Consider the following 15,000-nt stretch of genomic DNA (forward strand, 5'->3'; position numbering starts at 1 on the left):
ACTATGGTATCAAAGTACAAATATACTATGGTATTCTCTATTATATTTGGTCTGTCTGACCACTCAGTACCATAGTATTATTTTTTGGACACTGTACCATGGTAATCTTTGTAATACTCTGGAGTGACATGTAAATAGGACAATATGTATATGGCAATTATTCAGTGCCATGGTAATTTATTACTCTAAAGAACATGGTATATATTAATGCACCATGTTTATTTTTAAGTAGTTTGGACGGAGTACTATCTAAATATAATTGCATATGTAGGCTATATGGTATTTATTAGTACTATATCAAAGTTCATATACCATGGTGTTATTAAGTACTGTGATATTTAGTCGTTTATATCTTGATATATTAAGTAAATATAATAGCATAATAGCAAATGTGTATTTGTTAAAGGGCACCTATTATGGAATTTTGAAATTTACCTTTCATGTAGTGTGTAACATAGATCTAAGTGAACAAAAACATCCTGCAAAGTTTGAAATATGAAAGTGCACCGTATATAAAGTTATTGTCTTTCAAAAGTGAGAGTCGACTCTGAGTCATTTTTATGAATCGTTAGAAGACCGAAGCTTTTTCTCTGACTAGATGACGTCAACTTGTCAAGTTATTTGAATACGATACGCCCCCTTATTGCTCTCCAAGGCCAGCAGGAAAACATCATGGCGACGAGACGCTGTGTTCTGAAGTGCGGCTCAAAAGCAAACTTTTTTCATCTGCCCAAGGAGGAGCATTTGAAGACTAAGTGGCTACAATTCACTATACCACAGAAGTATAGTCCGAGCCTTGTGCTTTGTTCGCGTCATTTTGAAGACGATTGCTTTTTAAATGCAATCAAACTTGGATTCGCGAGCCGACTGATATTGAAGGAAGGTTCAGTTCCAAGTGTATTTGCATCAGCTTCCTCCTCCGTATCACAACCTGTAAGTGTTATTAATAATTTTTGCTTTTATATTTTATGTAGCATGCTTAATAATTATTTTGTTTGTTGTGTAAGCACCGTTTAGCTTCTAGGTCTTCAATGACAATTGTATTGAGATATGTAAAGTGTTTGTCGTTGTTTTCGGAGTTGTCTAAAGAATAGAGTAATAACTGTAACGTAACTGCATTTTTTTTTTTGTAAAAACGTTATGTTTATGCATCGGGCTAATGCAAACAAAGACTGATTGTGCTTTTACAATATGAACTCTGGGCTATGCTCGCTAACATAACATTAAATTATTTATCTTATTTTTCGTTTTTTACTACAAACTATAAAGCAGTGGACTATAATCATTATTATAATACAATTTAATTGATAAAAGCATCATTGTACTCCGTGTTAAAAATAAGTATTATCTCTGTAAACACTGCTGGGTCATCTGACCAATCAACGCAGATTAGCGTCGCGCAAAGGAGGGGTTTGAAAAACGAGTCGTTAAACGAATCATTTGGGAGTCGGTGAGCAAATCAGGTAAAAATAAATGCATATTATACGAAAACAAAAGTTTTTTTTGTCATTGCATGCATGTAAAACTGTTGTTGGGGACTCCCTAAACAACATTAGGAACATTTTAAATGTCATAATAGGTGCCCTTTAAATATAATCCCATGTTTTTGCTCATGTACCATGATACAATTGTTTTTTTTAAATACTTTAGGGTAAATACTCTAAATAACATGCTAATATAAATGCACCGTTTTATTTTTTGTATATACCAAAGTATAGTTTGGACTGGAGTACTATGTAAATGTAATGCCATGTATATGGTATTCATTAGTACCATATCAAAGTTCATATACCATGGTATTCCTTAAGTAAATACTGTGATATTTGGTCATGTCTATGTGTTGATCACTGTTTTTGGACACTACTTTGATAAAAGCACGTGTTTTTGGGCATGTACCACTGTAATATTGGGATTATTTGAAGTATCCTGAAGTAAATAGTCTAAGCAACATGATATATGCAAATGCACCATGGTATTTTTGAAGTAGCTTGAAGTAATATGTAAATATTATGCACATGTGTATTTGGTAATGGTAATTCCATTTTTGTAATGTACCATGGTAATACTGGAATTTTTTTTAAGTACTTTGGAGGAAATACTCTAAACAACATGGTGTATATATATTTTTGACTTGTGTATTACGGTATTTTTTTTTAATAGCTTGGAATACTATGTAGTAAATGGCATATGTAGACTATATGGTAATCATTTTGTAGCATATCAAAGAGCATTTACCATGGTATTGTTTATTTGGTCAGGTCTATGTTGATTATATCTGGTAAAAGGCAAGCACGTGTTTTCAGACATGCACTGATATCATGACATTCTTTAACTGGAGTGCCTGTGCCACCATCCAATATGAACATGGTAATAATCATTCTGTCCATCAGTAGCATGGTATTTTACCACAGTACAGTAGTGAACGCGCACGCTCACCTGTCTGTAACGTGTAGGACAGCCTGGTTTCGTTCAGGTACGGTGTGTCGCTCTTGGATCGGGCTCTTCTGATGGGCCGCCGGTCCGCATCGTCCTGCTCGGGTGCCGTCGCCATCAGAGCCGCGGGACCCCCGGTGAAGCCCCGGTAACGGCGGAGACACGGGAGAGCGCGAGCAGGGGGAGGGATGGAGACTCCTCCTCGCTCCGTTAACCGATCAACCGACACGACACGCGCGAGACACAAGCGCACGGACCGTCAATCGCATCCCGCCCTGATGCAGCGCACGGATGAACGGAAACATCCAAATCCTGCTACCGTGCCGTTTCCCACCGGGATGACGCGGTCCGCACGGAGAATCTGCACTGATGCGGCGGAGAGCGGATTTTCCGCGTGCGCGTCCCTCGTTCACGCGTTACACATGCTACGGCTAATGACACATGCATGTAGATGTAGTATAACACCGGTAAAACGGCACCGATCTCCGTGCAGCTGTGACATCATCAGTGCCGATCGATGATCCGGAGCACTAGTACGGTTCAGAGCTGACTCACGCTGAGGACACGACAGAAATGCACACGAGTGTACCATGCCGTGCGAACTGTAATACACATACAGAAATGTAACAGGGCCATTCCCGGTATTCGGTGCCTTCTGGACATCATTAAAAAATGTAGAAAATCAAACATCGTTTATCAAAAGATCTGTGTAATCATAATACAGTGATGAAAAACATTTGAAAAATGTTTTTGGTCAAGCTCGGGTAAATAAATGTATCTATTTATTAAAGAAAATCAATGAAATTGTATATCAGAAATGTCCACCCTGTAGATGAACAACAGTTATGTACTTATGATTCTAATTTATGGGCATTGTGTACATTTTCTTAGATAACTTTTGCCCCTTTGTCCTTTTAAAATATATCAGTTAATAATACATTATCAGAACATGTTATCTTATATAAACGCTTCATTTTACATTTTTTATTTTCAGATACAAATTCCTAAAATATATTTTTTGCTAACTTTTTAAAATACTACATTACTGATAGATTTTCAGTCTATTTTTTTAATAGGAATTTTCAATAAATTATTTTATTTAAATATATATATATATATATATATATATAATAACAGAGTGGAGTATTTATATATATATATATAATAACAGAGTGGAGTATTTTTATATATATATATATATATATATATTATAACAGAGTGGAGTATTTATATATATATATATAATAACACAGTGGAGTATTTATATATATATATATATATATATATATTATAACAGAGTGGAGTAAGTAATAACAGAGTGGAGTATATATATATATATTATAACAGAGTGGAGTATTTATATATATATTATAACAGAGTGGAGTAAGTAATAACAGAGTGGAGTATATATATATATATATATATATATAATAACACAGTGGAGTATTTATATATATATATATATATATATTATAACAGAGTGGAGAAAGTAATAACAGAGTGGAGTATATATATATATATATATATATATATTATAACAGAGTGGACTAAATAATAACAGGATTGACAAATGTTCATTTTATTAGACTGATTTGTGTGATTTGATCAAACTAACACCATAAAATATCCCAGGTTTGTGCTGCTATTTTATAATGATATGACGATGAAAGAAAACAAACTGATAATACGAATGACCTAAGTACAGTTTCATCTGTAGGCCTATATGAATTTGTGCATTAATTAAACAGATTTAAGCACTCTGTTGTGGTGCACTAAATGTAATTTTACAGTATTCCTGCAGGAACTGAAAGTGAAAACATCGAAGGCGACGGAGAGCCTCCTCCAGTTCGTCTGATGGCATCAGCACACACAACCTAAAACACACACAGCGACAGGGTGTTGAGTGAGTGTGTGTGTGTTTGTGTGTGTGTGTGTGTAGACTGCATGTCTAAAAAGGTCACTGTACCTGAAGTGGCTGCAGCTCCGTGAATGTTTTTGATCTTCATTGATCCCGACACACACACCCTGATCCTCCAACAACCTCCTGCTGTACAACGACCCCACAGACTGCACACACACACACACACACACACACACACACACACACACACCTTAAAGAAAGAAATCCGCCTCACGACATTCCAAACTTGTATCGCATTCTGTCTCCCAGGGAACACGAAGAAGATATTGTGCAGAATGTTCAAGCTGCTCTCTTACACACAGTGAGGAAAACTCCGGCAGGCAGTAAAAAAAATTGTCAGGCAATGCATACCTTGTTTATCTTGAATGCAAAGTGAGAGGCTTTGGATAATGCATTTGCCAAATGTAAACATGTAAATCATCAGCATTATATAATAATAGGATTAATTTTTGACAGGAATGGAAACGAGAGTGTGAGTGAGAGTGTGTGTGTGTGTGCGTGTGTGTGTGTACCTGTATGTTTGTGTGAGTTTGTGTGTGTGTGTGTGTGTGTGCGCGAGTTTGTGTGTGTGTGTGTGTGAGAGAGTGAGTGAGAGTGTGTGTGCGTACCTGTATGTGTGTGTGTACCTGTATGTGTGTGTGTGAGTTTGTGTGTGTGTGAGAGTGAGTGTGTGTGTGTGTGTGTGTGAGAGAGAGCGAGAGAGAGAGTGTGTGTGTGTGTGTGTGTGTGTGTGTGAGTGTGTGTGTGTGTGTGTGAGTGTGTGTGTGTGTGTGTGTGTGTGTGTGAGTGTGTGTGTGAGTGTGTGTGTGTGTGTGTGTGTGTGTGTGTGTGTGTGTGTGTGTGTGTGAGTGTGTGTGTGTGTGTGTGAGTGTGTGTGTGTGTGTGTGTGTGTGTGTGTGTGTGTGTGTGTGTGTGTACCTGTGAGTGTGTCACAGCTGAGTGAGGAAGAGTCAGGTACGGATAGATGAAGATTCCGCTCTGAACTGACGGACAGCGGAATCCCGGAAGATCATTAATGAACTCGACAGCCCTGGAAACGTTACACTTCAGAGTCTTTAGCCTAGATGCCACCTCCTAAACACACACACACACACACACACACACACACACACACACACAAACACACGCAAACACACGCGCACACGCACACACACACACACACACACTAAGTGATGTTTAATCAACCCTTGTGTGGGAATACAGAGTCTATTCTAATCTTTACATGTATTATTAATAATAATATTAAATATGCAATAATCATATTATTAAACAAACAATGTAAATCATAAATATAAATGTTTTTGCACATACCTGTGCGTATAAAGCGTAGGACGGTTCTCCAGGACGGGGCGGATCAGCCATGACATCAAGAGCGATCTGACCAATCACAGGAGGGCACAGATCTCCCGTCAGAAGCGTATCAGTGTATGACATCACAGCTTGATCGACGTTCACCAGCTCCATATAACCCGTCCGGAAACCACACCTGCAAACATAGCGGACAGCATTGAAGAATTAGCAGCCAAATTAAGGTCATTATAATGAACAGACCAACATTGTAAAAGCTTTAACTCTGTTACCTTAGCGGTTATACTTCTCTACAGCATTAGGGGGCGCTAATCATCTTCATAGATCAGTATTTAGCCAGGTACTATACCTGAAGAAGTAAGCAATGGCTTTCTTGGGCTATTCCGTTTGACTTTATAAGGTCCTTTGATTGAGGATTGTGTTTCCGCTTTGGTCAATCAGTAAGTAGTATGTTTTTTTATTTAAATAAATATTACCAAAACCAGAGTGTACATGTATTTAATGTATAACTCTGATATTGAAGGTGTTGAGCATTAGGCTATTCATGCTCATTGTGACCGTGTTGTCTATTTAGATGGACCTCTTTATTCCTGTGCTTTCTGACCTGGGGGAATACTTGCTTCAGCTGACTCTCTGCTTGCCTGATGACGCTTGGACGTATAACGTAAGCACTAGAGGGTTTGGATTGCATTTGTGGAAGACAGGAGGACATCTTCCCTATCTGCAACATTGGGATTATCAAAGTAAAAGTGTGGACTTTTGCAAGGACATCCATTAGCAAGACTTGTCGGCTTCACCATCAGCTAAGTTTAATCCTTCACTTTTCTAGATTCCCAAAACGCTTAACTGTTCTGGTTTGATGACTGATGGTTTCCTGTTTTCTACCTTGTTTATTATTATTTTTTTGTATAATGTAAATATTTGAGATTTCGGGTTGGTGAATACATTATAATTGTAAAGCTTGTGTCTGATTCTTCAGAAATATAGCTGGTAAACCAAAGCAAACTAGTTTTTTTTTTACCTATACCTAAGCTAATATCAAGTCTTGCCATCCCTACTCTGATATGTAACCATAAGCCCAAAAAGGGGTAGCGGTTACAACATAATACTCAACATTAAATCAAAATGGACGTCTTGAGCAGCAAATCATCATATAATGATTTCTGAAGGATCATGTGACACTGAAGACTGGAGTAATGATGCTGAAAATTCAGCTTTGATCACAGGAATAAATTACATTTGACTATAAATTCACATAGAAAACAGCATTGTAATAATATTTAACAATTTTCACAGTATTTTTGAGCACATAAATGCAGCCTTGAGCAGAAGAGACTCTTTCACAAACAATAAAAATCTTCCCGACCCCAAACTTTTAAGCGTTTGTGTATTTTTTAAATACAAATGTTCAAAATTTTGAATCGAGACTTAATTCAGTTTAAACTGAATCAAACTCTTAACAAGTTTGAATCAGAGACGAGATAGTAAGAGGACATCTTTAAATTGGTTTTATTAGCTCTGACATCATAAACTCACTCTCCCATGATGCCGTTGGAGAGCGAGTGAAGCGAGGCCAGTTGAACGCTCTCAGAATAAGGGTCTCCCATCTCAGCCAGAACTCGCTTATACGACACGAACTCTGCGCCGTCCGCAAACACTGAGTTCTGATGAACCTGCAACCCATAAAGAGATCATTACCTAGAAAGCAAACGTGACCACAGCAGATGATGAAGACTACACCCTAAACACTCCCCTCGTTGACCAACAAGAAAAGATCTTCGTCGGCAGCGAAGCGAATCACATCCTCGATGGACTCTCTGCACTGGACATGCCCTGTGACACACACACAATTTAATATCACAATTTATCAGTTCACTTACAAAAACTACCACGGTATTATGGGTATTTGTGGTGACACTATAGTATTTGTCATTAATATTTTGCTCATACTTCTCTCTAGTTGTCATAGAATACCCTTTAAAAAAAAGAGTGCTATTAGTATACTTATTTTAAACGCCTACTTTTTATGTACTTCTCAGAAAAATAATTAAAGTCCCCCTGTGGTCAACAATTTCATCCCTTAAAACTTAACATCAAAATGATATATTTAAGCATTTTTTCCCTTTAAAAAAAATCTTCAAGCTCTTACAATAGCTTGAATGTAACTCGACACCGTTGCCTCATTTAGTATACACGGTTCTATGAATATGCAAATGAACTCCGCCTCCACTCACTCACTCACTGCAACTCAGATCCACTCGTTGACGATCACACGTTGATCTGATTGGTTACAAGGTAGTTTGTGACGTCGATTTCAAACCGTGTTTGATTTTCACCACAGGGGGACTTTAATGAAATGCTCTATTGGAATATCCACAGTGATGCTGCGTTTTAAACCACCAGCAAAATCATCATGAATATACTGTCCCGTACCTGTCGGGTTGCCAGGGTTACTGATATAAATTGCCCGTGGAGAGCTCCGCCCCCTCGACGCCTGGATTACTCTGTTAAGCTCCGCCCTCTCCAAGCTCCACCCACACTGTTCTTGAAGCCGATAGGGCACCGGAACCATGCCCATCCACTCCAGGAGGCGTGTCAGAGAGTGAGGGGCGGGGTCTGGGATCATAACCGAAGACACGCCCTCTGATTGACACAGCAGTCGCATCATCACCTGCGTACATCAATCACCCAACTGAAGCACTTACAACCAGTGTTGGGGAAAGTTACTTTTAAAAGTAATGCATTACTCCCCAAAAAAGTAACTAATTGCGTTACTTAGTTACTTTTTATGAAAAGTAATGCGTTACATTACTTTTGTAATGTAATGCGTTACATTACTTTTGCGTTACTTTTTCTCACCTGGGCTGGGCTTGCTTGTTTGTTTTTTTAATAACAAGAAAACAAGTTCTATTTTTGGCAAAAGTAAAGGCCCTTTCACAGCAAAAGTGAAGTGAACAATCCTCAGGCTGAAGGACATGCATGTTTACTCCTGTACAGTAGAGGGCGCCGCTCAAACAAACCTCTATTTCTAAATCTAATCTAAAGTCATTTCTGCTTATTAGTGTGGTTAAATTAGATCATTGAAGGTCAACAGCAAAGCCATTGGTTAATAAAGTGAGATTAAATACATTAAGTATATTTGTGTAATTTAATATAGTTAATTATAAAAGTTTTGCGTAAAATTCTGAGATTGCATTTTACTGTTTTTATTCATTTTGAGGAATACTGAATGCTTTTGTGCAAGTGAGATGAGCAAATGCCTGTTCACATTTAGTCTAGAACTACAATAACCATCATGTTTACACACACACACACACACACACACACACACACACACACACACACACACACCTCCTCACTTTATGTCTCTGAACATGAGTTGTCAGTCAATAAATGTGAAAAAGTAACTTAGATATTTTGCTGTAAATTTTAAAAGTAATGCGATACTTTACTAGTTACTTGAAGAAGTAATCTGATTACATGAGTTCACCCCAACACTGCTTACAACATAAATCACAAACGAATGGTTTCGGATCGTACCATCAAACCTCTCTGGGCTTCGACCGTGATGAAGACTTGCTCTGGGCTGGATGGGATTCCTCCGTCCCGCAGCGATATGAACTCTGCTATCGTGTTTCTCACGTACACCGATCCACAGGACCCAGTGTATGAACCTAAGGAGTGGAGAAACCAGACAGCCAATCAGATCTTGAGCATCACAGGTCACATGACAGTGAATCGGTATATGGTGTACATGAATTCGGACACGGATGACTATTTCTGGCATCTTTATTGTACGGGTGTTTATGCACAACCCCAGAACTGATATCATTCTCACATTATTTGTTTAATGTTATTCTAAGTACCGGTACACTATGATGCAGTACAAATGTGCAACGTTATAAATGTTAGCTAGATTATGTTCATGACCTGTCTAGTGATGTATGTTTATGCTGAAATATAATTAAATAATGGTTTGTACTGTAAAAAAAAAAAAACATCTAGTGATTTAACTTCCATTAAGGGAACATAGTGAGCATCGATGCTCCCTGGTTTTCACGGTGCATTGTGGGACTTTTTTAGGAAGCGAAGGTTTCAGTGCCTTAAAATGGCCGACTCCCTGATCAGTGTCCTAACTAGGGAACTGGTTGAGATGCACTTATATTGTTTTTCACCTACTATATAGTAGGGAAGTATGCGATATCAGATGCAGCCATTCAGATTGAATATATATATATACTACCGTTCAAAAGTTTGAGGTCAGAAATGAATACTTTTATTCAGCAAGGATGCATTAAAATGACAGTAAAGACATTTATAATGTTACAAAAGATTATATATCAAATAAATCCTGTTCTTTAGAACTTTATGTTCATCAAATAATCCTAAAAAATAAAATGTATCACAGTTTCCACAAAATTAATGTTTCTCGATCATCATATTACACTGATTTTTGAAGGATCATGTGACACTGAAGACTGGAGTAATGATGCTGAAAATTCAGCTTTGATCACAGGAATAAATTACACTTTACTATATATTCACATAGAAAACTGGTGTTTTAAAGTGGAATAATATCTAACCATTTTTACTGTATTTGTGATCAAATGAACACAGCTTTGGTGAGCAGAAGAAACATTAAAAAAATCTTCCCGACCCCAAACTTTTGAACTGTAGTGTGTGTGTGTAATACATGTTATAACTATCACAATTTCCCACAAAGACGATCTCACCGATACTGCCTCCATCAAAGTGCCGGAGTAACAGCTGAGCTCTGAGACGAGCGTCAGGAGGAAGAGCGTCGCTCTGCAAGAGACTCGGATACAAACATCCAGCGATGACCTGAAACAAGTCCACATGAAACGCCATTCAGCACACGTGCACTTCTGTAGTGTGACGAGTCTCAGAAACATGACTTGAAACGTGAAAGTCCCCCTGAAGTCGATAATTTTATCCCTTAAAACACCAACATGACATATTTAAAAGTTTTTTTCCTTCTTCATGCCTTAAAATATCTTGAATGTAACTCGACACCCTCGCCTCATTTAGTATGCGCGATTCTATGAATATGCAAATGAGCCCCGCCTCCACTCACTCACTCACTCAGAGATCCACTGGTTGACGATCACACGTTGATCTGATTGGTTACAAGGTAGTGTGTGACGTCAGAAACACCAGCGATTTCAAACCGTGTGTTTGAGACTGTCTTTGGTTCACTGCAGTTTTAAGCAGAAAATACTCAGCAATGCTGTCCACTTATGAACTTACACATGGTGTGTGTTAAAGCAGATTAATAACACCACATAGACACATAAACAACATTAAAAGCTGGATTTTCACCACAGGGGGACTTGAAAAGAAAAGGTTGCTCCATGTTGTTCACTGCTATTCTGCAACGTTCTGCTCTACAAAACCAAAGGTCAGGTCAGGATATATTGTGCTAATTTGCAGTCCAGACATATATGTTCAATACATCACTTATTTAAGCAACAATTAACAAAACGTCAGACCTGTCTAACAAAGGTTATCGGCTTCATTCCAGCGCTGTGAGAGTCTCCCGAACTCAAATCCAGAAGCTTCTTAAAGGACGCGCTCATATTCATTTCCTGGGAAACAACAGATGTGACGTTTAAAAAATAATCATGATATACTTCTCAAATGATCTGAGCTGCTCTTCATATTCATTTTATAGCTCCACACTCTTACTGGATCATAACCAGTGATAATATTCACGTCAGTTTTTACTTCCTCAATTTTACTAATTAAACTTATTATTATTATTAAATATAGTATTATATATAATTTTAATATTTTATAATAATATTTTAATATTCATATTAATTCATTTTAGGAGAAACATCTGAGACAATTAAAATTAATAAAATAATACTAATTATTATAAAATATAGTATTATATATCATTTTAATATTAATATTTTTTGCTATTTTATAATTGCCTAATATTATTAGTTTACTTTTAGGAGAAACATCTCAGGCACAGTTGATCCTAAAAGGAAGCATAACTGAGAATTCAAGTATTAAATAACCATATCTCTGCACATTTCAGGTTTGATATGTCATAATCCATGTTACATGAACTCCCATATGAACATAACTCAATATGTAAATATTTAAATAGCCTAAAATATTCGATCATGCAAGGAATTTTAAACTTTACAATATTTTACTTTCTACTTCCAAAAAATATTTTACTGTAAATGTATAATTTTTGTTATGCGTTATCAGATATAAAACGTCAAAAGGGTAATTTATACTTTTTCTTTAGCAATAAAATTGAATGTCGTTATTGCATTAACTAATATAACAAAGAGCAATACATCTGTTATAGTATTAATATCCATTCATGTTAGTTAATAAAAAATGCAACAGTTCATAGTTCATGTCTATTAAATAATATTAAAACATACATATTTTGATTTTAATTATGTATTAGTAAATTTCGGAATTAATATTAAGATGTTTTTATTCGTTATGATGTCTTTCCATTTCTTTCATTATAAGCAATAAACACATGTCTTAAGGATAAATACCAACAAAAAATATTATTTATCATTAAGATAAACCCTTTTATGCAATATCAAAGAACGTGTTGAAATGTGTTCATGCTGATCTTAACAAATGTAATCATAAGAATTTTGATATGACTATAATTTTTTTCACCTGTTTAATGAGTCTCTTCCTCGTCTGGTTGTCTTCTTCAGATCTTCTGTCCACGTCCTTTAGTCTAAACCTCAGTTTGAGTCACTCTTTTAATATATGACTGCATTAACTTACATCAACGAAGGTAAAGTTAGTTTAATGTTTGACATTCGATTTCAAACACATTAAACTCTCTGCGAATTTCATGGATTTACAGTATTGCACACATTTAAATAAAATAAAAAAATATTATAAAACATATGAAATGTTAATTCCAGAAACAAGAGCCCTCTGCAATAACATGGATATTTTTCTGAACAAGTTTGATATTATAATGTCATAGTTAAAGTCCCCCTGTGGTGAAAATCCAGCTTTTAATGTTGTTTATGTGGTTTTTAATCTGCTATAAGACAAATCATGTGTAGATCCATAAGTGGACAGCATTGCTGAGTATTTTCTGCTTAAAACTGCAGTGAACCAAAGACAGTCTCAAAAACACGGTTCGAAATCGCTGGAGTTTCTGACGTCACACACTACCTTGTAACCAATCAGATCAATGTTCCGGCGGACTTTAGCATTTATTAACAGTGCAGGGGAGTGTCAATGCCAGGTTATCCCAGTATATTTTTCTGATATGAAAAATCTCGGGAAGATTTGTATATTACAATGTTATGATGAACTATAGGCTATGCCTTTCTCCACTGACATTATATTGTTCAAAGCGTTTCTGATAATAGTTAGAATGTCCGACTCTGAGATGGTGAACGGGAACATGGTTTGTGTAACATTATTATTGATAACAGTCAAGCAAAAGGCTAATCATTACCATTATGGTTGTGCAGGGTTTACCTCAGTAAGTTGACCAAGGGAATCTCTGAGCTGGTGTGAGTGAGTGAGTGGAGGCGGGGCTCATTTGCATATTCATGGTCCGTGTGAAGTTATATTAAGGCATGAAGACATTTTTTTCACAAGAAAAAACTTTTAAATATGTTATTTTGGTGATCAACGATGAGTTTTAATGGATACAATTATTTACTACAGGGGGAAGTTAAATTATTTCATTGATTTATAGGGCTATTTAATATGTTTTATTTCTTGAAATAAATGTGCTGGGCGTTTGTTTACGTATATCTGAATTGGTTTGAGCTGAAAACATGTAATGTACAGAGTTTAAAGGGTGTGAAACCTAATGTCTAACGTTAAAACTCACTTGACCGCCATCTTACAGCACACGACGCCATCTTGTAACAACACACGGACTGCGGTTCACGAGTTCAAGGTGCGTTCAAACCAATGGCGATGACTATAAAAATAACGATAAAGATATAGTTCTATAACAGCAGAGTTCACACCATAACTATAACGATAACGGCACAGCCACAGAGAAAAGATATTATCATTGACAGCCAATCAGAATCGATCCTGCTTTCACAGCTCGCACATTTAAAGCGACAGCGACAGACGAATCGTGCGCTTATAATAAACAGAATGATATGGTTTGTGTGGATACACTGATATAGTTATTGGTCTTGGTGTGAACGGGACTTTTTGCCCCTTAGCACAGGTTCACACTGCTGCTGTAAACTGAAGTGAGCAGCAACCAACAGTTTTAAAAGGTTTAGCTTCCTTTGGTGGTTAAAGCGAAGGTATAATGCCCTTTTCACAAGATGTAAAATAAGTATCTGATGTCCTCAGAGAGTGTGTGTGAAGTTTTAGCTCAAAATACCCCACAGATATTTTTTATATCATGTTAAAGTTGTCACTTTTTGAGGGTGAGCAGAGGGCGGAGCTAGTTTCCTTTTACTTCACACACACACACACACTGAAAATTTCAAAAACTTTCAGCCTTTTATGTTCAAACCGGAGTCAGACAATGATGGAGAGACTCAAGAAGAAGTGACAACATGTAGAAGCAACAGGACATTTCTGAATGGTTAGTTGATGAATTTATGCAGATTATGTGGAGTTAACTATCTTCTATGTGTGTAGTTTGTTGTACTAAAGTTAGAAAAGTGACATCATACTCAACCACCCCTTTAAACATTTGCAAATAAGTTCAACGAGGATCACACAATGAATTAAAACAGTCACAAAAATATCTTTATTAGTTTGAAAAAACAACAACAACATACACATGCACAATGTACAAAAGCCAATATACACAATCATACAGTCCTAATAATGAAGCTTCCAGGATTTTTTTGCAGCGATGCCATAAAATAATAATTTTTGCTTCTCTAAAGAACCTTTTAGTGAACGGCTCTTAAAATAACTGTTTGTTTTTCTTAGTGTGAAGAACATTTTAAGATTCTAAAGAACCCACACATTTACTTATGTGTAAAATAATACACATTATTATACAAATATAATTTGTATACAAATATACTACTGTATAAAAAATATTTTTTTCTTCTTCATACACACACACACCTTCAGAACAACCGAATCAAGCCCAGTTTTTTGTGTCACAAAATCTCATGCAACTAAGATGAGGGGAACAATTTTTTTTAATGAGGAAAACATCAAATGGACTATCATGAATGTTAAAGGTTCTTCATAAATAATATTTATTCTGCCGTGAGTGTGCCTGTGTTGTGTTTGGCTCCCTGTAAGTGTTTGTTACTCGACTTGGCGTTGTTGTTTTGTGGTTCATCTTGTGGTTTTGTCGGGACACTGGA

General features: G+C 36.5%; 4 protein-coding genes across 7 annotated transcripts in view; 1 reads left to right on the top strand and 3 right to left on the bottom strand.

The window, feature by feature from the left end:
* phactr1 (phosphatase and actin regulator 1) overlaps positions 1–2,853 on the bottom strand; it is a gene marked incomplete at its 3' end in the record, with an annotated part of 30,875 nt that extends 28,022 nt beyond the window's left edge. Inside the window, exon 1 of one of the 4 annotated variants that reach the window (XM_079584075.1) lies at positions 2,437–2,853. In XM_079584075.1, coding sequence (XP_079440201.1) covers positions 2,437–2,551 — 115 coding nt within the window. In that variant the 5' untranslated portion in view covers positions 2,552–2,853. The remainder of the gene's footprint in view (positions 1–2,436) is intronic. The other 3 variants (XM_079584076.1, XM_079584074.1, XM_079584077.1) reach the window with 3 other exon arrangements.
* Positions 642–15,000, top strand: part of LOC306983566 (GDP-L-fucose synthase-like) — a 111,265-nt gene continuing 96,906 nt past the window's right edge. Inside the window, exon 1 of the mRNA XM_079584078.1 lies at positions 642–933. Within this exon, the coding sequence (XP_079440204.1) occupies positions 673–933 (261 nt within the window). The 5' untranslated portion in view covers positions 642–672. The remainder of the gene's footprint in view (positions 934–15,000) is intronic.
* gptl (glutamic--pyruvic transaminase-like) lies at positions 3,958–13,708 on the bottom strand. The gene is made up of 11 exons (XM_079639361.1): positions 12,344–13,708; positions 11,173–11,268; positions 10,396–10,504; positions 9,203–9,336; positions 8,096–8,333; positions 7,416–7,495; positions 7,199–7,335; positions 5,666–5,840; positions 5,273–5,428; positions 4,400–4,500; positions 3,958–4,307 (listed from the first exon to the last, which is right to left on the bottom strand). Exons 2-11 carry the CDS (start codon positions 11,263–11,265, stop codon positions 4,184–4,186), a joined length of 1,347 nt encoding a protein of 448 aa, XP_079495487.1. The 5' UTR covers positions 11,266–11,268; positions 12,344–13,708; the 3' UTR covers positions 3,958–4,183.
* LOC307012549 (uncharacterized protein) overlaps positions 14,262–15,000 on the bottom strand; it is an 18,445-nt gene continuing 17,706 nt past the window's right edge. The window contains exon 21 of the mRNA XM_079639360.1: positions 14,262–15,000. This exon is cut by the window's right edge and continues 50 nt beyond it. Within this exon, the coding sequence (XP_079495486.1) occupies positions 14,972–15,000 (29 nt within the window). The 3' untranslated portion in view covers positions 14,262–14,971.

This window comes from Phoxinus phoxinus, assembly GCF_949152265.1.
Source record: "Phoxinus phoxinus genome assembly, chromosome: 16".
Classification (NCBI taxonomy): Eukaryota; Metazoa; Chordata; class Actinopteri; order Cypriniformes; family Leuciscidae; genus Phoxinus; species Phoxinus phoxinus.